At 49.1% G+C, this 21688-nt stretch overlaps 1 protein-coding gene across 3 annotated transcripts in view; it reads right to left on the reverse strand.

The window, feature by feature from the left end:
• The window catches only part of LOC119954415 (src kinase-associated phosphoprotein 1-like), a 511846-nt gene that overhangs the window by 411622 nt on the left and 78536 nt on the right, over nt 1-21688 (reverse strand). For all 3 annotated transcript variants that reach the window (XM_038779618.1, XM_038779616.1, XM_038779617.1), the window contains one exon: nt 5633-5758. In XM_038779618.1, coding sequence (XP_038635546.1) covers nt 5633-5758 — 126 coding nt within the window. The remainder of the gene's footprint in view (nt 1-5632; nt 5759-21688) is intronic.

Consider the following 21688-nt stretch of genomic DNA (forward strand, 5'->3'; position numbering starts at 1 on the left):
TCCTTTGTCCAAATTCAGTTCCATTAAGCTCATTTCTTTCATATTTCATTTATATTTCCTCCAACCCACTCTGATGACAACCTCTGAACTCACTCACCATAGGCTACAATAGCACCAACACGCCACTCCCAACAATTAAATTACTTTCAAGCGAGAGAAGATACTTTGCAATGGTCCAGCCTTTGGTAAGAGGTGGGTGAAGGGAAGATTTAATAGCAGGGTTCAAAATGATGTAAAGTTTTGACAATGAATAGGGATAAACTGTTTCCACTGGCTGGAGGGTCTGTAACTAGAGATCATCAGATTCCATATAGTTGGCAACAAAACTCAGAGGCTGTTTCTCCTGGCTGGCGAGTCATAGTCTCAGCAACAGGTCAACCATTTAGGACTGAGGAGAAAATTCTTCACTTAGTGTGTTGAAAATATTTGCCGACTTCCGGTTGCAGTGATGCGGAGCTAAGCCGCACATTCGGTGGCTCCAGCTATTTTCGGTCTTTTGGGCTCTTTTAAGGGCCCGTAGCAGTGCTTTTTGGACTTTGCCCCATGTGGGAACATTTTTTCTAAGATTCTCCGCCGGTGGATGGCCTGGACTAGGAGTGGTGCGGTCAAAAAATCGGCTTTGGAGCAGAGAAAGGGGCGAGGCAGGAAAAGCAAGAAGGCGGTGGGCGGGGAAGCAGCAGCGGGCAGCAGCGGGCAGCAGCGGGCAGCAGTGGGCGCGAGAGCAGCAGGAGCTGCTTCAGCGCTCCTTCAAGGAGCTGAAGGCAGAGATTCTAGAACCGTTTAAGGCCTCCCTGGACAAGCTCATGGCGACCCAGACGGCTCAGGGTGCGGAGATCCGAGAGCTTCGAGAAAAGGAAAATATTTGCCAAGAGCTGTGGGTGGTAAAGCATCGTGTCCATTTAAGATGGAGGTTGGTAGATATTTTGAATTGAGGGAATCATGGATCCTGGGAATAGGGCAGGAAATTCAAGTTGATTTAGAAGATCAGCCATGATTTTATTGAAGGTGTAGCAGGCTCAAGGAACTGTACAGCCTACTCCTGATCCTATTTCTTATCTTGCGTTCTTAAGACAAGTTTATGAGAAATGTAAAGACACATAGAACATAGTTTTGTTACCTATGTGGTAAGTAACATGTGCTACTCAATCCTTGGTTAGTGATGAGGTATTCTGAATCCCGATTAAGAAGATTCAAACTCAGGGCAGCACGGTGGCCTAGTGGTTAGCACAACCGCCTCACGGCGCTGAGGTCCCAGGTTCGATCCCGGCTCTGGGTCACTGTCTGTGTGGAGTTTGCACATTCTCCCCGTGTCTGCGTGGGTTTCGCCCCCACAACCCAAAAAATGTGCAGAGTAGGTGGATTGGCCATGCTAAATTGCCCCTTAATTGGAAAAAATAATTGGGTAATCTAAATTTAAAAAAAAAAGAAGATTCAAACTCTTCCAGTAGTAACAAAAGGTTTATTGAGTAACTGCAACAATATTTACATGAGTTCTTTACTTTAACTTTGATACTAGTGATAAGGTTAACAAGATCGAACTATGGTAACTATACGTAACTCCACTGACCATCTAAACTAGTCTGCTGTTGCTTTGATCACAGTGCACCCAAGAGAGCGTGAGAGACCCAATGTGGCTGTCTTTTATACCCCTGTTGGTCCAGCCGTCTCGTGATCATGTGGTGCTACTGATTACACATTAACCCCTTGTGTATATGCACACATAGAGATCACTATAGACATAGTCTCTGATAAATCCACAGGTCACGATGAACGTTAGCCGAGGGTTTTGAAAGGAGTGGGCACGGAGATAGATACGTTGGTTTTAATTTCCCAAAGTTCCCTAGAATCTGGGAAGGTCCCATTCAGATTGGGAAATAGTGAATGGGCATTCTCTATTCAAGAGAGGAAGCAAATATAAAGCAGGAAACTACAGAACAGTTAGCTTAACATGTGTCAGAGGGATACTGAACAAGTTTGAATGGGACACTTAGAAAATCTCAATATAATCAAGCGCAGTCAACATGATTTCGTGAAAGGGAATTCATGCCTGACTAATTTATTGGAGTTCCTTGAGGGAGTAACAAAAAAACCTGGTTAAAGGAGAACCTGTGGATGTGCTGTACCTAGAATTCCAGAAAGTAGTTGACAAGGTGCCATATCAAAGGTCACTATGCAAAATCAGGGCTGATGGTGTAGGGGGTAACATATCAACATGGATATAGGATCGGTTAGCTAACAGGAAGCAGATTGGGGATAAATAGGTCTTTTCAGGATGGGTGGAATGCCACAGGGATCAGTGCTGGGGCCTCAACTATTTACAATTTACATCAATGGCTTGGATGATGGCACTAAATGTATGGTAGCTAAATTTGCTGATGATACAAAGATAAGTAGAAAAGTAACAGAGAGATATTACAGAATGCTCAGGTGCAGAGGGATCGGGGTGCCTTGGTCCATGTCATCAGGAAAGGTTAGTATGCAGGTCTTGGGCAGTCCCTCAGGGTTGAGGATGACTTGCTTCCACTCCAGGAAGGTGGGTCCTGCGGTAGTTGAATAGTCCGATTCTGGATCTGCAGACTCTGCCACAGGTTTGGTAGGTGGTACTTGATGAGGTGGGTGGGTGAGTCAATCTGGATTCTGTACTCTCTTTCCGCTGTTTACGCTTGGCCTCCGCGGTGATTGGCGCCTTGCGGATGCTTGTGCGGATGCTTCTCCAGCTTGTTATTCCAAGGCGAGTGATTCCCACATATTAATGGAGATGTTGCATTTATTTAGGAAGGCTTCCAGAGTGTCCTTGTAGCATTTCCTCTGCCCTCCTAGTGATCGCTTGCCATTGCAGAGCTCAGAGAAGAGCTGGCTTCGGGGAGTCTTACCTCGGGCATGAGGGCAATGTGGCCTGTCCATCGTAGCTGGTCGAGTGTGACCAGTGCCTCGACACTGGGGCTATTGGCCTTGGAGAGGACGCTCACGTTGGTACGCCTACCCTACCAGTGGATTTGCAGGATTTTGCAGAGGCAGCGTTAGTGATACCTCTCCAGGGATTTGAGGTGTCTGCTGTACATTGTCCATGTTTCTGATGCATACAGGAGGGCGGGGACCTGTTCTGTAAACCGTGAGCTGGGTGTTGGGTTTGGGGTCTCAGTCTTCGAATACTCTGTCCCTCCTAAGACTGCACTGGTGCATTGGAGTCGATGTTGGATTTTGTCATCAATGTTTGCTGGCACCGAGAGGAGGCTCCTGAGGTATGGGAAATTATCCACATTGTCCAAGGGCTCACCGTGGATCTTGCTGGCCATTGTTTTACAGATGTTTAGTCTGGGGCCCATTCTCTCACTTGCCTCGCTGAATGCATCGATGGTGGTTTGTAGCTCGGCCTCTGAATGTGATCACATACAGGTGTCATCTGGGTACTGCAGCTTGATGACAGAAGTTGGGGTAGTCTTAGTTCTGGCCTGGAAACTAAACAATTTCCTGCTTGTCTGGCAGCACGGTGGCACAGTGGGTTAGCCCTACAGCCTTCAATCCCGGCTCTGGGTCACTGTCCGTGTGGAGTTTGCACATTCTCCCCGTGTTTGTGTGGGTTTCGCCCCTACAGCCCAAAAGATGTGCAGGATAGGTGGATTGGCCATGTTAAATTGCCTTTTAATTGGAATAATGAATTGGGTACACAAAATTTATTTAAAAAAAGAAAAGGTTAGCTCCACTCCAGCGAGGAGCTTCAAGGTGATGGGGTGGAGTGCTGCTGGTGAGGAAGATGGAGAAGAGTGTTGGTGTAATGACGCAGCCCTGTTTGACCCCAGTTTGCACACGTTTTGTGTCTGTGGTGGTTCCGTTGCAGAGGATCACGGGTCGCATGTCATCGTGGAGCAGGCGGAGAATGGTGACGAACTCTTCAGGCAGCCAAATTTGAGGAGGAGCTCCACAATCCCTCATGGTTGACAGAGCTGAAGGCCTTTGCAAGATTGAAGAAGGCCATGTACAGAGGTTGCTTCTGCTCCCTGCACTTTTCCTGGATTTGGCGCACGCTGAAGATCATGTCCATTGAGCCTCTTGTTGGGCGGAAGCTGCACTGAGACTTGGGGAAGAGCTCTTCAGTCACTGGGAGGAGGCAGTTGAGGAGTATTCTCGTGATGACCTTTCCCGTGGCAGAGAATAGGGAAATCCCTCTGTAATTTCCACAGTCAGGCTTGCCTCCTTTCTTGAAGATGGTCACAATTAAGGCATCTCTGAGATCGTCCGACATGCTCTCTTCCTTCCAGACAAGGACAATCAGGTTGTGGATTCTTGTCAAGAATGCATCTCTGCCGCAGTTTTAGTATTCCTGCGGGGATTCCGTCTGCGCCAGGGACCTTGTTGTCCTTCAGCTGTTGTTTGACCTCATTGTGGGATGTTGTTACTTTATGAGGAAAGGTTGGACAGGCTGGGCCCGTATCCATCGGAGTTTAGAAGAATAAGTGGTGATCTTACTGAAACATATTAAATCCTGAGGGGATTGACAGGACGGATACGGAGAGGATATTTCCCCATGTGGGAGAGGGTAGAATTAGGGGACAAAGTTTAAAATAAGGGATTGCCTATTTAAGATGGAGAGGAGAAATGTTTTGTCTCAGAAGGTCATGAGTCTTTGGAAAGGCAGAGGTAGATTGACTCCCTTGTTCGTCAAGAATCAAAGCTTATTAGGGGGGGGGGGTGGAATGTGGAGTTGAGACCACAATCGGGTCAGCCATGACTGTCAATGGGACAGCAGGTTCAAAGGGGCTGAATGGCCTACTCCTGCGCCTAATTTGTATATGAGGACAGCCACTAACTCATATAAACTGGCCTCATGTTTCTTTCGCTCCTGGGTCTATTTTTACACCACAGGCATGTTGGAGACTGCAGACACACACGTCTGCCTCTACTGGCTGGACCTTCACAGCATGAACAGGTCCAGGCTTCAGGAAGCTAGACCGACCCAGGCCGACTGAAATGGCAAATGTACAATTCCACCTTTGGGGAACGATAGTCCAATCTTCGAATGAACGTGGGGAAAACTAGTCCCCTTATGTTTGGTGTCTAGATGGAAGCAAAGACCAGTTACCCAGACTCAGTACAAAGGGGGGAAGGAGATGACCCATTATGAGAGTGAGAGAGAGAGAGAAAAAGAGTCACTGTACTGGAATTGCATATAACTGATAAATATTCATTCTTTGCTACTTCACAGACCAAATATTTTAAAAATCAATATTGAGCAGCAATTCCGTTATTTGGAAACAAGTGAACGTTGCCCAGTGTTAGAAAAAGAATCTGACCTGGGCATTAAAGCAGATTTTCAGTCAATCAATCTATTCCCTTCCCTACAGCTCAGTGCAACACGAGAATATCCCATTGCTTAATCTCCGCTCCCTTCTCCTGCCTTCTGGAGATGATACGGCACAGCTTTCCTGGAGCCTGTTTAGAAAGCTCCAGAGTTCCTGCTATCTCTCCATAACCCTCCCCTCAACAAAGATAAACATCCCTTAACTCTGCTGCTGACAGCCAGTTTCTTATCAGGCTCCTGGTAGATCAGCATCAAACAGCACGAGAGGCCGAGACTGCACGGCCAGATTCACATACTGATGTGAGGACGAGAGAGTAAAGAAATTCTACATACCATCATCCTGGTTATCAGAGGCCACCGAAACGCTGTCCGAGAGCCCTGATGGAGCATGGATCAAACTCTGGCTATCATCAGAACTGTCCTCATGTCTTGATCCCAAGTAGGAGTCACCAGATTCTCCTGTCCGACAAAGAGAGGAACAATAAAAATGTGAATCAAAAACCTCACATTGAACAAGTCAAGAGATTCACACAGCGACAGAATAAATCTCACCATCTCAACAATTGGGTCTTAGTTTTCAAGAGTAATCACAGAGCAGTTTGGGGAGTTATCACCAACAGGGACTAACCGGGAGGAGGGCAATATTTGTAAAAACTGCAAATAATTTGAATCATGTCAAAGAAGTGAATTTGTCCCATTTGCTGCCACCTTTAACTTTTAGAATGAGTAGGCAAGCTTGAAACAGTTTTAAAGGCCGAATTGAAATACAGTTATTGAAACGACGAGGGTTTAAGAACAGCAACTTTGCCAATGTTAATTCAGCTTCCCCATACTTTAGCCTCTGTGATATTATTCACCTGCACTATATTATTGAATGCCACCATCAATATAAAAAGGATGTAAATGCAATCTTGTTTCTAGCCTAGAAGGTTTGTATTCAGCTTTCAATAAAATCCTGCCTTTGGTGACATTCGTTGTTGGGGTCTTCGCTTCCCCGCGCTAAAGCCTTTGTGTATCAGATGACCCATTGCGGGCCCGATTGTTCACTCAGCCACGGTTTTAAGCATTACAAAAATAGAAGGCATCTTTAGGAAATGCTGAAATAAAACAAAAGCCTGATTTACACTGGAAATAAAAACTGCTCGTAGTCTCGTAGCTTGTTCCAAATTCTTTACCCAGGGGGGCTCAATTTGAATCAACCTGTCATACTCTAAATGGGTAGGATTTGCTCCGTCTTTAATTCAACTTGGATGAAAAGCACACTCTAAATGCTGAGCAAGCTAGTCTGACAACAGACTGTCACTGTTCCTAAAGTTTTGCCCTTTCTTACTGAAGGCAAGGGACCATAAAAGTAATAAATCTTCCCAGACTCAAAGGATTTGTGCTTTCTAACACACAGCAGTTGCTAAGGTGGTTCTACCCATCTGTGCTGAGTCCATAGGTAGATTGTTGTTACTCACAGCATACAGGGACTTTGCAAAAACATCTACGACTAGTATGGTTATAATTAGAATGGAAGGCAAGACTATTGTGGTCAACAGCCAGCAACTTCACAAACCCCCAAGCTGCCTTATCATTGCTGTACCCTATCCTATTGACTCGCACTGAAAAGCATGTTCAATATTTGCCAGGTTGGGTAGAAACTTAACCCACACAAATGGCGGGAATTTACTGCATAAACATTTGGCGACATGTTCCAGGACAGTAGAGCTAAAACATTAAATCAAAGCCCTCGTTTGCCAGCTTACAGGTATCTCATGATGTTATTACCAGTCTTTTGCCCTAAACTCTCGCCTCAACCCAACACCAGAAGCAGATTAAAAATGGTCAATTGAATCCTCTGATTATGGGACCTTGCACAGCAAAAGTTGATTTGTCAAATTCATCTGAAAAACAATGGTTATTGTATCACTGAAGTAACTTGATCGTCAGTGATGGGCTTTCAGGCTTGGAAGAACATAAGTGTTGTATAAATTCCAATTCTAGACAATAAACATATTTAGAATCATAGAATCACTACAGTGCAGAAGGAGGCCATTTGGCCCATTGAGTCTGCACCGACCCTTAGAAAGAGTACCCTGCCTAGGCCCACACTGTGACCCCATAACCCCACCTAACCTTTTTGGACACCAAGGGGCAATTTAGCACGGCCAATCCACCTAACCTACACATCTTTGGACAGTGGGAGGAAACCGGAGCACCCGGAGGAAACGGACGCAGACACAGGGAGAAAATGCGAACTCCACATGCGCAATCCCCCGAGCCCGAGGCCAAAATTGAACCCGGGTCCCTGGTGCTGTGAGGCATCAGTGCTAACCACTGCGCCACCATGCCACCACTTGTTCCACCGTGCCACCCCCAACTTATTCCATCATCGATTTAAAGTAGAGGCGGCTTGTGAATCTCAAGTGGGCAGTTAGTGCCTCTCTGAACCCCTGTATGTCCGAAACTAATTCTCTTTTCATCCTTTGCCCATGTATATTGACAACAACTCGCATTAATATAACACCTTTAACATAATAAAACATCTCGAGGTACTTCACAGCAGTTTTAATATCCAAAATGTAACACTGAGGCACATAAGGATATATTAGGACAAGTGAACAAAAGCTTTGTCAAAGAGGTGGACTTTAAGGGAATGTTTTACAGGACGGGAGAGAGACTGAGGAGGAGAGGTCCATTGGGGGTGGGTGGAATTCGGGCCTGGACAGCGAAGGCATCGCCAACAAGGTGCAGCGATTAAATTCCGACATGAGCAATAGGTGAGAATTGGAGGAGCGCAGAAATCATGGATGGCTGTAGAATGGGAGACAGCTACGGAGATAAGGAGGGCGAACCATGGAGAGATGTAAAAACGATGGAAATTTAAAATTCCAGACATTGCCGGACCAGAAGCAAAAACGTAGGTTCGCAAACACAAGAGGTAACGTGGAAACGGAATTTTGAGAGAGTTCAGATGCAATCATGGACATAACACTCAACTAATGTCAGGGAGCCACATGAAACTGCTCTGATCAGTAAAACCCGTCTCAGCCAGAAGCACGTTTGCCCTTCCAGTCAAGAGGTCAGGGGGTCAAGTCCCATTCCAGCACAATCATGTTACAGCATTGAGGGAGCTGCATTGATGAGAAATGAAACGAAGGTTCTGTCTGTCAATTTAATCAACAATAAAGATCTCATAGTCAGACTTAAACAACAGGGTGCCAGCTGGGTTACCTGCCCAATATTCTTTCCTCATAAAACACCACCATAAGCAGATAAAGTCTTGATTCACACCGTAACTTAAACCCATCCTAAACATCACTGCTCTTACCCTAACTTGTCCCCAAGCAGAGATGGTCAAAAGTCACCTGTTCTTCACAAATGCACGACACTCACAACATGTCAAGCCTCAAGTAAGACTCGATCCTAAAATGTTGTTTTCTGAAAGTAATCTCTCTAATCTACATTTGAATGGTTCAATACAAACTGCGTCCATTACCTCCCCAGGGAGTCTCTTCCACAGATTGATCACGCACTCACTGAAATAATGCTTCCGCAGATTAATTTTGAGTCTACTCCCACACAAGCACAGGCCATGTTCCTTTGCATCCGATTCATTCTACCCCCTGCTCTGGGAGTGCATGGAACCAATACTCAATTTAAAATTAAAATGATCCATTCTCCAACATCCTTAAACTTAATGACAGCAAGATTTACAGACTCCTACCCCAAACAATCACCCAGCTTTAATGCTTTTCCACTTAAATAAACACTCAGTTGTTCTTGAATCTTCGTAATATTCCCTTGGAAAAAGAAGTGTGTGCAGCAGGGGAAAGATTCACAGGCTGAATAACGGATTGACACACTGCGACATGAACACTTCTTCCACGATTGTAGCCATCGTCATACCAGTCGATAGAGGGTTAGTGCTTTCAGGTAGGAGGGGATATGGGGGGGGGGGGGGGGCATGGGACAATCACACCCGTCAGATGCAAGGAAGCCGCAGAATATCAACCGTGAATTTTGGGTCAAATTCTAGTCTCCACAAACACTGGGTTGTCTACGGTTGGATTTGAACTCCATACCTTCTGAATCCCAGGCAGAAATACTTCCATTAAACCAAACACTTGTTCCCCATCAGTTAGTTCAAAAGTATAAGTTAAGAATTGCGGAAGTAAGATTTAAAAATACAATGTTAAACAAAGTGAAACAGAATTGATTGGAGGCTGACTTCTGGAGAAATGATGAGATGCAAATTTGTCTATTAGTGGAAAACATATCTGTGCTTGGAGAAAGCAATGGGGCTGTGGAGGTGGCAACTTCAAAGTGACGAGATAAGGAAATGATCATGAACCTGTCAAAAGCCAACTCCACAGGGTGAATAATATCAAAGGGAAAGAAAAGTTATAACTTTAGAACCCTAACTAAGGAAAGGGAGAGAGAGAGGGGGGCAGCTAACATCTGGAGCTGGATTCTCCGATTTTGAGGCTATGTCTGGAGGAAGTGTCTGGTTTTACGATGAAAAAGTCAGCGCCGACCCCGCACCAATGCTCCGCTGGGTGGGGGGCTAACAGCTGCGCCACGTACAACCCCCGGCATTCCTGACAGAAACGGTCAGAGAATTGGCGGGTCTGTGGCCGCACGTGCGCATGGTGACGACCTGCAGCGGTCGTGTCGTACAGCATAGCGTCGGCCGCACGTGGACCCGGTCTCCCAGATAGTGCCCCCCCCCCCCCGTACCTCCCCTTGTCACCTCCGGATCAACCCCCACCAGCCCTCCCAGCTCCCTCCGAACCCCCCCCCGCCTCCCTCTCCCGGCCTGTGGAACAGCACCGCCCATGCCCTGCCCAGACTGTGGACACATCCCACAGCCGCCTCGCGAGGTTGACGAAAACTCATGGCACACGTGTCCCACGCCGTCGGGGAAGTCGGCCCATTGGGGACAGAGCATCGGGGGGACCTTCAGGTGACGTCCTGAGGCCATCCCAACGGCGTGCGGCACACTCAGCGATGGCGCTGTTTTGGAGGGGGTGGCACATCCAAAAACAGGCGCCACCCCCGATTTCGGCATCGAACGGGATTCTCCGCCCCATCGCCGTTTGCGATTTCAGCGTCGGGCAATGACCCAGAACGGATCAAGTTACTGATATCGAGCTGGATTCTTCGGCCGTGCCCGCTGCAGGATCACCACGGGTAGGACGTGGACTGCGTAAAGGCGTAATGACCTCGGGCGGGGATTTTCAGTCGTCGGTCGAGCACGGCTGGGGAATACCCCCAGAGTTTCCCGAAGGAAGTAGTCATTTTCCACCTTCCCTGAACCTGAAGCCCATTTCCCAGATATGGTCTCCTGCTTGTGGTAATTATTTTCTGGCTTTAGCTCATAAAAGTTACTTAATATTGGATGCTGTTTGAGAAACGGGGCGTCTCAGAGTTGTAGCCACTGAAGTTGGCCATTCCCTCAATACAAAATGGATGAACGCAAAGCTTGCTGGGTAAAATGGACAAAGTTTGCAGCACAAGCCTCACGGTAGCATGGTGGTTAGCATCAATGCTTCACAGCTCCAGGGTCCCAGGTTCGATTCCCGGCTGGGTCACTGTCTGTGTGGAGTCTGCACGTCCTCCCCGTGTGTGCGTGGGTTTCCTCCGGGTGCTCCGGTTTCCTCCCACAGTCCAAAGATGTGCGGGTTAGGTGGATTGGCCATGCTAAATTGCCCGTAGTGTAAGGTTAATGGGGGGATTGTTGGGTTACGTGGGTTTAAGTAGGGTGATCATTGCTCGGCACAACATCGAGGGACGAAGGGCCTGTTCTGTGCTGTACTGTTCTAAGCAGGCTGCAACAAGCCAATGTGTATTCTGTCTGCTAAGAGAGCAGACAGCACCGAAACAAACATTCCGCATACTAATGAGGCAATCTCCGGGACAGTTAGCATAGTAATGGAACGATCCCAGAGACAAAGGACATAAATGGGGAAGTGATTGCAACATTATATGGGATACCAGACACCCCGGCACCAGCGCGGTTCGAAGACAAAGCACCTGAAGGCCCGCCCAGTAGCCGAGGGACAGCCTCAGTATTGGGGGGGATTCAAACAAATCGATTGGGAAGAGACTCAATCGATCCCCAGCAGATAGAGGGTCCATCCAAAAGGGCGCGAAGCCCTAGGACCTATAAAAGGCAGGTCCCAAACTTAGTTTGTTCTTCTTGACCAGCCCTCCTCTCTTGACCAGCCCTCTCGACCAGCCTTTACCGAAGAAGACCTTGACCGAGAGAGAGGAGAGGTTCGGACAGCAGCCGCCAGCAAGTAAGTGTCTCACAACGATCGCTACCAGAGATAGACACTCCTTACCCCTTTTAACCCGTATCAACCTGAAGTCTGCGGACCCAGTGCAGAGCAAGAGGCCTTGTCCCCTGATCCGGCAGTTCCTTATTCAGGTAAGTATTGGTCTATTTAGTGGTAGGAATAGTTTAGTCATCTTAGCGTGTGCATGAGTAGTTTATAATTGTATTATAATAAACTCATTTGTTTGAACTTACTAATTGGTGTATGGTTTTATTGCTTTGAACTTGACCTTGAAACTTGTGGCGGTATCTTAAAGATACCTGGCTACTCCAAAGCTTGTAACGAAACAGAGCCAAATCGAGTGTTAAGCACACTCACCCAGAACGAGCAACAGAGTTCAGGTGACATAGGTTTGGGGATCAAGGGATATTTAAATGTAAAATTGTGTATAGTCATCAATCTACTTGAGTGTCAGTGTATTATAGTCCTTATTGTCGTGTGTGTTTGATTTTCCTATCAGTTAATAAGTATTCTTTATTAATTGTTCACACAATGACTGGTCTGTTCCTCTCTGGGTGGTACACCATTGCTCACATTACCCCAGAAAAGATACACACATTACAAGCTGGTGTTCCAAGTTACCCTCAAGTTAATAACAGCGTGGTGTGTAACATATTAAAATAAATTTAGTATACCCAATTCATTATTTTTTCCAATTAAGGGGCAATTTAGCATGGCCAATCCACCTACCCTGCACATCTTTTGGGTTGTGGGGTCGAAACGCACGCAGACATGGGGAGAATGTGCAAACTCCACACGGACAGTGACCCAGAGCCGGGATTGAACCTGGGACCTCGGCGCCGTGAGGCAGCAGGGCTAACCCACTGCGCCACCGTGCTGCCCTTTTTGTAACATATTATACCGAGAAGGGCGAGTTCACTATCTGGAACTGCTGGTTGGTTTGGCGTCTGCAGTGTGCAGAAACGATGTGAGCAGCACAATAGTCGCACAAGTGTCAGTCATGCTAAGATCAGCAGTGACTGGGCCCAGTGTCATCTCCTCGCCTGGCTCCACACTGAAAGTAAGAATGGAAGGAGAGGTTAGCCTAACGACCCAATGATCTTCGCGCCTGCTACTTCACTTCCTTCACTTTAGCACCAATGCTCATTGGCAGGACATGGGGAAAGAGCAGGAGGCGTAGAAATAATTGGATCATCCTTCAAAGAGGCAACACAAGAATGCCGGGTCAAACAGCCTCCTCTGCGCTGCATTCTTCTTCATTTCACTATACTAATTTCTCTAATGCATGGGTCTACCTTTCAGAGTACACTTATGACAAAAAAAATTAGATGAACCTTTCACTATTTTGAACTCTGGGCTAAAATAACTCGAAACGTATTCTCTGTTTTCCATACCTGTACCACTGAATATTGTCTGCAGCTCTCTTCGGTGACTTTCTACATTGTCAACTTGAGTTTCTCCCATTTTTGTTCACAGTTTATTCCCGTACATTAGGAATCATGCTTCTCTGTCAGCTGGACGGGATAACCTCCCAGTCCAACATGCAATCCTCAACCATCATCAGTAAAACAGTATCGCTGGTACCTTAGCCCATTGCTATTTGCAGGAACTTGCTGGGTGGAATTTGGTGGCTATATTTCCGACATTAAAAGAGTGAATCCACTTCAAAATCACCTCATTACAATGGATGGAGATCACAAAAGGCATTGGAGAATTAGGAGTTCTTCGCTTCATTCTTTCTTCCACCCATTCTCATTTTCCAGGCAATATATAGGCCGACAGTTAGACAGTTGGAAGATTTCTTTTACTACTGCAAGTTAGTTAGAATATAGAACACATTACCACAAGAGACAATAGATGTTGAGTCAATTGTGACATTTAATAGTGAATTAGATGAAGGAGAAAAATATTTAAAGAAAACGGAAGAAGCAAGAATTCAGGATTAAATAGATCCGGAATAGCCTGCTGCCCATTTTCATTCTGTAATTTCTAGAATTCTACAAACACTACAGGCTAACAAACAGCAGCAGATCATGGATAGATGTAAACCCCCAGACGCTGCTCTTTAAAGGGTGCATTGAGATTTGGAACCGAGATGTTAAAAATCCAAACTCTTAGTTACATTGGCTGTTCAAATAGGTGGAACTAATGAGCAGCGCAACATAATGAGGATTTTACAACATATTTACGGGAATTTGGGAGGGACGGTTACTAAAATCCGCATCAGTTTTTAAATCAGGGCCGGAATTCTCCGACCCCCCACCCCCACCGAGTCCTCCGTCAATCCCACCCCCGCCGTGTCCTGAATTCCCCCCCGAGATTCGGCGGGGGCGGGAATCGCGCTGCGCCGGTTGGCGGGCCCCCCGCGGCGATTCTCCGGCCCGCGATGGGCCGAAGTCCGGCCGCTGACAGGCCTTTCCCGCCGGCAGGAATCAAACCACCTCTGGTGCCAGCAGGATTGGCGGCGCAGGCGGGCTCCGGGGTCCGGGGGGGGGGGATCTGACCCCAGGGGGTGCCCCCATGGTGGCCTGGCCCGTGATCGGGGCCCACCGATCGGCGGGCGGGCCTGTGCCGTGGAACCACTCTTTCTTCCGCCCCGCCATGGTCTTCACCATGGCGGGGGCGGAAGAGACCCCCTCCCCTGCGCATGCGCTGGTATGACGTCAGCAGCCGCTGACGCACCGGCGCATGCGCGGACTTCCTCCGGCCGGCGAAGGCCTTTCGGCCCCGGCTGGCGGGGCGCCAAAGGCCGTTCGCGCCAGCCGGCGGAGTGGGAACCACTCCGGCGCGGGCCTAGCCCCTCAATGTAAGGGCTTGGACCCTGATGGTGCGGAGAATTCCGCACCTTTAGGGAGGCCCGATGCTGGAGTGGTTGACGCCATTCCAATACGCCGGGACCCCCCGCCCTGCCCGGTAGGGGAGAATCCCGGCCCAGATTTACATCCAGTAATTTGGTTACCTAAATCAGAGCAACTGTTTAATGGGGAAGGTGGAGAGTCACCTGTTAAAAACAGTAAGATCCTTGGCCGGGATTCTCCCCCACCCAGTGGGGCGGGGGTCCCAGCGTGTTGGAATGGCGTGAACCACTCCGGCGTCGGGCCGCCCCAAAGGTGCGGACGTCGCCGCACCTTTAGGGGCCAAGTCCTCACATTGAGGGGCTAGACCCATGCCGGAGTGGTTCCCGTCCCGCCGGCTGGCGTGAACGGCCTTTGGCGCCACGCCAGCCGGGGCCGAAAGGACTTCGCCGGCCGGCGTAAGTCCGCGCATGCGCCGGAGCGTCAGGGGCTGCTGACATCATACCGGCGCATGCGCAGGTGAGGGGGTCTCTTCCGCCTCCGCCATGGTAAAGACCATGGCGAAGGCTGAAGAAAAAGCGTGCCCCCACGGCACAGGCCCGCCCGCCGATCGGTGGGTCCAGATCGCAGGCCACCATGGGGGCACCCCCCGGGGTCAGATCGCCCCTCCAGGACCCCGCCGCCCACCAGCGCCGCCAATCCCGCTGGTGAGGTAGGTGGTTTAATCCATGCTGGCGGGAGAGGCTTGTCAGCGGCGGGACGTCGGCCCATTGTGGGCCGGAGAATCGCTGCGGGAGGCCCGCCGACTGGCGCGGCGCGAATTGCGCCCCCGCCGAATCACGGGTGGCGGAGAATTCGGGACACGGCGGGGGCGGGATTGACGCCGGCCCCGGGTGATTCCCTGACCCGGCGGGGGGTCGGAGAATCCCGCCCCATATTCTTTGTTGCGCTGTTGCTCAAATATACTCCTCTAGTGCTCATAAAGTGCCAACATTAACAAAGAAAAATCTTAGCCAGGGAAGTGGGATGGAAATTTTCAGAAATGGGAGGTGAAAGGGATTAGGACACTAAAAGATTTGTTTCTTCGGGGTCGATTTGCGGGATTGAAGGAGCTGGGAGTGAAGTATAGGCTGGAGCAGGGGGAAATGTTTAGATACATGCAGGTTCGAGGCTGTGCCAGAAAGGAGATATAGAGCTTCCCAGAACAGCCGGCTTCCACATTGCTGGAGGAGGTGCTGACGACAGGGGGACTGGAGAAGGGGGTAGCATCGGCGGTATACGGGGCTATTTTGGAGGAGGAGAAGGCGCCTCTAGAAGGGATCAAGGCAAAGTGGTAGGAAAAGTTGGGATAGGGTATGGAGGAGGGGTTCTGGTGCAAGGTGCTCCAGAGGGTGAACCCCTCCACCTCGTGTGGGAGGTTGGGGCTGATACAGCTGAAGGTGGTATATAGAGCGCACCTTACAAGGGTGAGGATGAGCCGGCTCTTTGAGGGGGTAGAAGATGTGTGTGAACCTTGCGGAGGCCGGGGGGGGGGGGGGGGGGGGGGGGGGGGGGGGGGGACACCACGTTCATATGTTTTGGTCCTGTCTAAAGCTGGAGGATTACTGGAAGGAGGTGTTTAGGTTAATCTCTAAAGTGGTGCTTGTGAAACTGGACCCGGGCCCCCGGGAGGCCATATTCGGGGTGTCGGACCAGCCGGGGTTGGAAGCGGGCGCAGAGGCAGATGTTGTAGCCTTCGCCTCGTTGATCGCCCGAAGGCAGATCCTGTTAGGGTGGAGGTCAACCTTCACCACCCTGTGCCCTGGCGTGGCGGGGGGACCTGCTGGAATTCTTGACGCTTGAAATGGTCAAATTTGAACTGAGGGGAAGGATGGAGGGGTTCTACAATTCATGGGCGTTATTCATTATGCACTTTCGAGAATTGGATCACATCGAACCTTAGAGGGGGGCTGGGAGGGTTGGGGGTAGGGGGGGCTGAATGTGTTAATGGCGACTGTGGGTGATTCCTGATTCCTTTTTGTCATTTGTTTGTGTTAACATGCGGGCTAATGTTTGGGGGTTCGGTGGGAGGATGGGATCGTTGTTATTGATATGGGGATTGACATTACATTCGTTACTGATTATTGTTGGGTGTGAATTTGGGAGAAAATGTGAAAAAGGAGAACAGAAAATATTTTTTTTAAAAAGAAAAATCTTTTTCTCCCTTCCCCAGAATGTGCATCATGTAGCAATGGTGAATATCTAGGTTGAATATCCATTGCGCTGAGTGCAAAACTTCAGCAGTGTTGTACCCTCGCCATAGGGTCAGCTACCAGACACCTTCATAACAGAGCAATGCTCCCACTACATTGTTCCATCATACATTCCCAGGGCAGCTACCGAGCAAAACTCTCTCTGTACCGTCCCATCAAGCACTCCCAAGGCCAAGTACAGCAGAATTAATTAGAAAATAAAGCTCCCGCTACACTGCCCCAAGATGTCCAAATCCCAAAAGAAGGAGGCCATTCCCTCTTGCACTTCCTTGATATTCCTTACCCACACCAGCTAACAATTTTGGGTGTTTGCCTGCCAATTAGTGTCGAATTCTGTGCAGTTTTGAGCTGTTGATTCACAGCCATGAGGAACTGCCCTGGAACTGACCCAAACTCATCTCAGGTTATGATATCCTAATTTTTCAAGACTATTTTTGTTCAAAAAGCAAGTACTGATGACACAATGAAGGAACTGCTGGTCCAAACAGTGTGAGGGAGATTAATTAACGTGCAGACAGTTCGAGCGAAAATACCCCCCGAGGTCAATGCTTACATCTTTACGGATGTTAATTCAGCTCTCACACACTAATGGACTCAAGCAACTCCTCCATGTCTCCCAGGCAATATAAATTGGCAACACAAAAATAAATGTTTAAAAGGTCAACCGAAAGAAACAAAAAAAAGATGAGTCACATATTAAATATCCAAAAGGCAGAAAGCTCAAACAACATCAACAACTTGCATTAATCTTGCTTTATAAACATAGTAAAATTCAGCAAGACACTTCATAGGAGAATGACCAGACAAATATTTCGCACACAGTCAAATAAGGAACGATCAGATGACCCAAAAGCCAGGTCAGAGGTAAAGGCTCGGACGACCTTAAAGGAGATACAATAGAGAGGAGGTGTGGAATTCCAGTGCTCAGGGTAGTGGTACGGTCCACAACAATCAGACTATTTTCTGACCTTGAATCCCACCAGGTACCTTGAAGATGGTGAATATGGACCCCATTGGTCAAGCCCTGGCCATGCTTTGCTTGTGCTTCGGCAATGATTGCTCACTTTCCTCAACAGTGTCTGGTGCACAATTTAAGAATAGAAAAACCTCAATGGGTGGGGGTCACAATTTTCAAATGGTACATCAACTGATTTGTTGTTGATGCTGTCAAATGCCCCCCAGTGGGTCCGAAATATACACTAACAGGTCATCCGCATACAGCGAAACCCTGTGGCCGACCCGCCCACCCCCCACACACACTCCATCTCCAACCCTTCAACACTCTCAATGCCATTGCCAATGGCTCGATTGGCAAAGCAGAAAGCAATGGTGAGAGCAGGCACCCCTGCCATGTCCCACGGTGCAACCCGAAATATCCCAAACTCACCCGGTTCATCCGCATACTCACTACCGGCACCCTACACAGCAGCCGGACCCAATCCACAAACCCCATCCCAAACCCGAGCTGCCCCAACACATCCTAAAACTAGTCCCACTCCACCCGGTCGAAAGCCTTCTCGCCGATCATTGCCACTGCCACCTCGCTTCCTGCCCTTCCAGGTGCATCATAATTACATTAAGTAACCGCCTTACATTCGCCAACAACTGCCTCCCCTTCACAAACCCCGCCTGATCATCACCCATCATCCCTGGAACACAGTCCTCAAATCGTGAGGCCAGTACCTTGGCCAACAGGTCGCCGTCCACATTTAGCAACGATATCGGATGGTAGGACCCACACTGCTCCGAATCCTTACCTTTCTTCAGTATCAAAGAAATAGACGCCTGCAATAGTGTGTGTGCGTGTGTGTGTGTGGGGGGGGGGGGGGGGGGGGGCCTCCCACAGTGTGGCAGCCGCAACCTCCCCTGTATCGGCAAGTTCCACATACCACCGGCTGGCAGCCCTCACCCGCTCGCACACCTCCTCATCCGCTAATGCCTTCAAATCCAATCTCCACTGCGGGTGCTGCTCCCCCCCCCCCTTGCAAATCCAACCAGAGTGGTGTGCCCCCCCCAACACACCCCGCCACCCCACACACCCCGCCACCCCATGCACCCCGCCACACCGCCCCCATGCACCCCCTGCCACCCTGTCCCCCCACGCACTGCCCCGCCACCCCCCAGCGCACCCCACCATTCCACCATGCAGTCTGCCACCTTGCCCCCCCATGCATCCCACCACCCTGCCCCGCACACACCCCGCCACCCCACACACCCCGCCACCCCACACACCCCGCCACCCCACGCACCCCCCAACACCGCTCCACCACCCTGTCCCCCCACGCACTGCCCCTCCACCCCCCAGCGCACCCCCATGCAGTCCCCCATGCAGTCTGCCACCTTGCCCCCCATGCACCCCACCACCCTGCCCCGCACACACTCCGCCACCCTATGCACACCCCCCGCCACCCCCCCCATGAACCCCACCACCTCACCACTCCCATACATCCCGCCACCAAGCCCCACCAAACATCTCAAAGGACAAAAGTTCTCCAACGACCATCAAGAGAAAAAAAAACGGCTTCTCCAAAGTTCAATATCCTCCTTCTCCTGCCAGTCCATTGTCCCTCAGAAATTCTGTTACCTCCTCTGGCGTTCCAAATAATGTTCCCGGTCCTGGAAGTTCACCCAGAGACGGCCCAGGTACAACATCCCAAACTTCACCCCCTTCATGAAGAAGGCAACCTTGACCTGATTAAACCCAGCCCTCCTCTTCGCCTGTTCTGCTCCCAGGTCCTGGTACACCCACAGCTCGTTCCCTTGCCAGGTGCCTCTCCCCGTCTCAACTCCCCCATCCCAAAATATTTTCCTTATCCAGGAAACGGTGCAGCCACACCACCATTGCCCTCGTCGGCTCGCCCGCTTGCAGCCTCCTCATCAGCGCCGCTGTGCGCTCAATCAACCTCCAGGGGCCAGTTGAAGGGCCCCTCCCCCATCAACGTTTCCAGCATCTTGGCTACATATGTGGCAGCGGCCGCTCCTTCAATGCCTTTGGGCATCCCTACAATCCGCAGGTTTTGTCTCCTGGAGCGGTTCTCCAGGTGCTCCACCTCTTCCTTCTGCCGTTTTTGGGTCTCCCGCATCACCCCCATCTCAGCCACCAATGAGGCGAGCTGCCCCTCATGCCCTCACGCTGTCTCCTCCACTCTCTGAATCGCCTGGCCCTGGGACTCCAGCCTCCACTCCATGCGGTCAATCCCCACTTTCAGCAGCTCTACCACCCTGGCGAGGCCCTCATGAGCTTCCTCCTTCTGCTGACTGAACTTCTCGTTAAAGAAGACTATCGATTGCTCTGTCGACCCCTGGGCGGGCAGGACAGGCCATTTACCCTCCGCCAACTTGACCTGTGGCACACAATGATTCTCCACCAGCTCCCTTCTTTTTGACCCACTTCTGGTCCGTGGATCCATCCACCAGCCACACCAGTGGAGTCTCACTTTCTCCAATTACTCCTGCACCTTTTCCACCCCAACTTCCAGCCCACAAATGGGGCAAAGGTCCAAAAAATCTGCCTTGAGCGGCAGCTGCCAAATCTGCGACCACTCACTCCATGACGGCCATCGGATGTCCTCAATGTTTACACATATCAACACTAGTCATCTACATCTAGCCACCCAGCAACTGTTATCCTCAGTTGAAAGGTCAGTCACGAGGGGACACAGGTTCACGGTGAGGAGCAGGAGAGGGCGGGGGTTATTTGAGAAATTCTTTTTACCCTGGGGGTGCTGACATTCTGGAATGTACTGCCAAGGGAGGGAGGTAGAGGCGGGTTGCCTCACATCCTTTAAAAAGTACCTGGATGAGCACTTGGCAACGTCATAACATTCAAGGCTATGGGCCAAGTGCTGGCAAACGGTATTAGGTAGGTAGGTCAGGTATTTTTCACATGTCAGTGCAGACTCGATGGGCCGAAGGGCCTTTTCTGCCCTGTACGATTCTTTGATAGTTAAAACTATATGAGAAAGTCTGTAGGATTCTTGACTTCATAAAAAGAGGCAAAGAGAATGAAAGGAAGGAAATTAAAGTGAACCCTTTTATAAATCACGGAGTGGGCCTCTGTGAGATAGAGTAGTGTGTCCAATTTCAAGTACCATACTTGAGGAAGATTGTCAAGCCCTTGGAGGGGGTGCAGTGGAGATTTACTAGAATGGGCAACAAGGGATGAGGGACTTCAGTTATTGTAGAGAGAGTGGAGCAGCTGAGATTGTCTTCCTTGGAGCAGAGAAGGTCAAGGAGAGATTTAATAGAGATATTCAAAATTACGATGGGCTTTCATGTAGCAAATAAGGAGAAACTAGCAGAAGGGACAGAAACCAGATTCAAATAAATTGGCAAATGAACAAGGGAGCGGATGAGATTTTAAAAGTAAGTTGTTAATGTTGCGAATTCTCTGCCTGAAAGAATAGTAGAAACAGATTCAATTGCAACTTCCAAAAAGGAATTTGATACATAGTTTCATCGGAAAAATATGCACGGCTGAGGAGAAAGTAGGGACTAAATCCAATCTTTACTGTGATGGGGCGGAATTAAAGCTTGTATTAATACTGAAATCAAATACGCCATTTGAGGATTTAAAAAAATATATGGTGCAGGATGTGATGGTGGGCATTGCGATCATGGTGTACCTCAAAATGAAGCATAACATGGGAACGCTGACTGTTAACTGACTGACCTGAAGACATTCTGATCTTGGAAAGAAAGTGGAACAGTGGAGCAAGTTTTGGAATGCTGTACCTTCAGCTGCATTAATACAGACGGCCCTTTGACTGATTATAATTGACGGTGCCATGAGTTATAACTCTCATGCTGATATCATAATGGAATCAGAAGGTTAAATTTAATTACGTTGCCATAAAATTGGACAAGTTTTTCACATTTACTAAAAGAGCACATTGCCTTATTTGCACAAATTGGCAATCATACTGTACACAATGTTCAAGCCACACCCCAGAGACTTGGTCACATAATCCAGACTGACACAGCCAGTGCAGTACTGAGGGACACAAAGGTTGGTGGAATTGCGGATAGCGATGAGGGCAGTCAGAGGATACAGCAGGA

Source organism: Scyliorhinus canicula, chromosome 19 (genome assembly GCF_902713615.1).
Source record: "Scyliorhinus canicula chromosome 19, sScyCan1.1, whole genome shotgun sequence".
Classification (NCBI taxonomy): domain Eukaryota; kingdom Metazoa; phylum Chordata; class Chondrichthyes; order Carcharhiniformes; family Scyliorhinidae; genus Scyliorhinus; species Scyliorhinus canicula.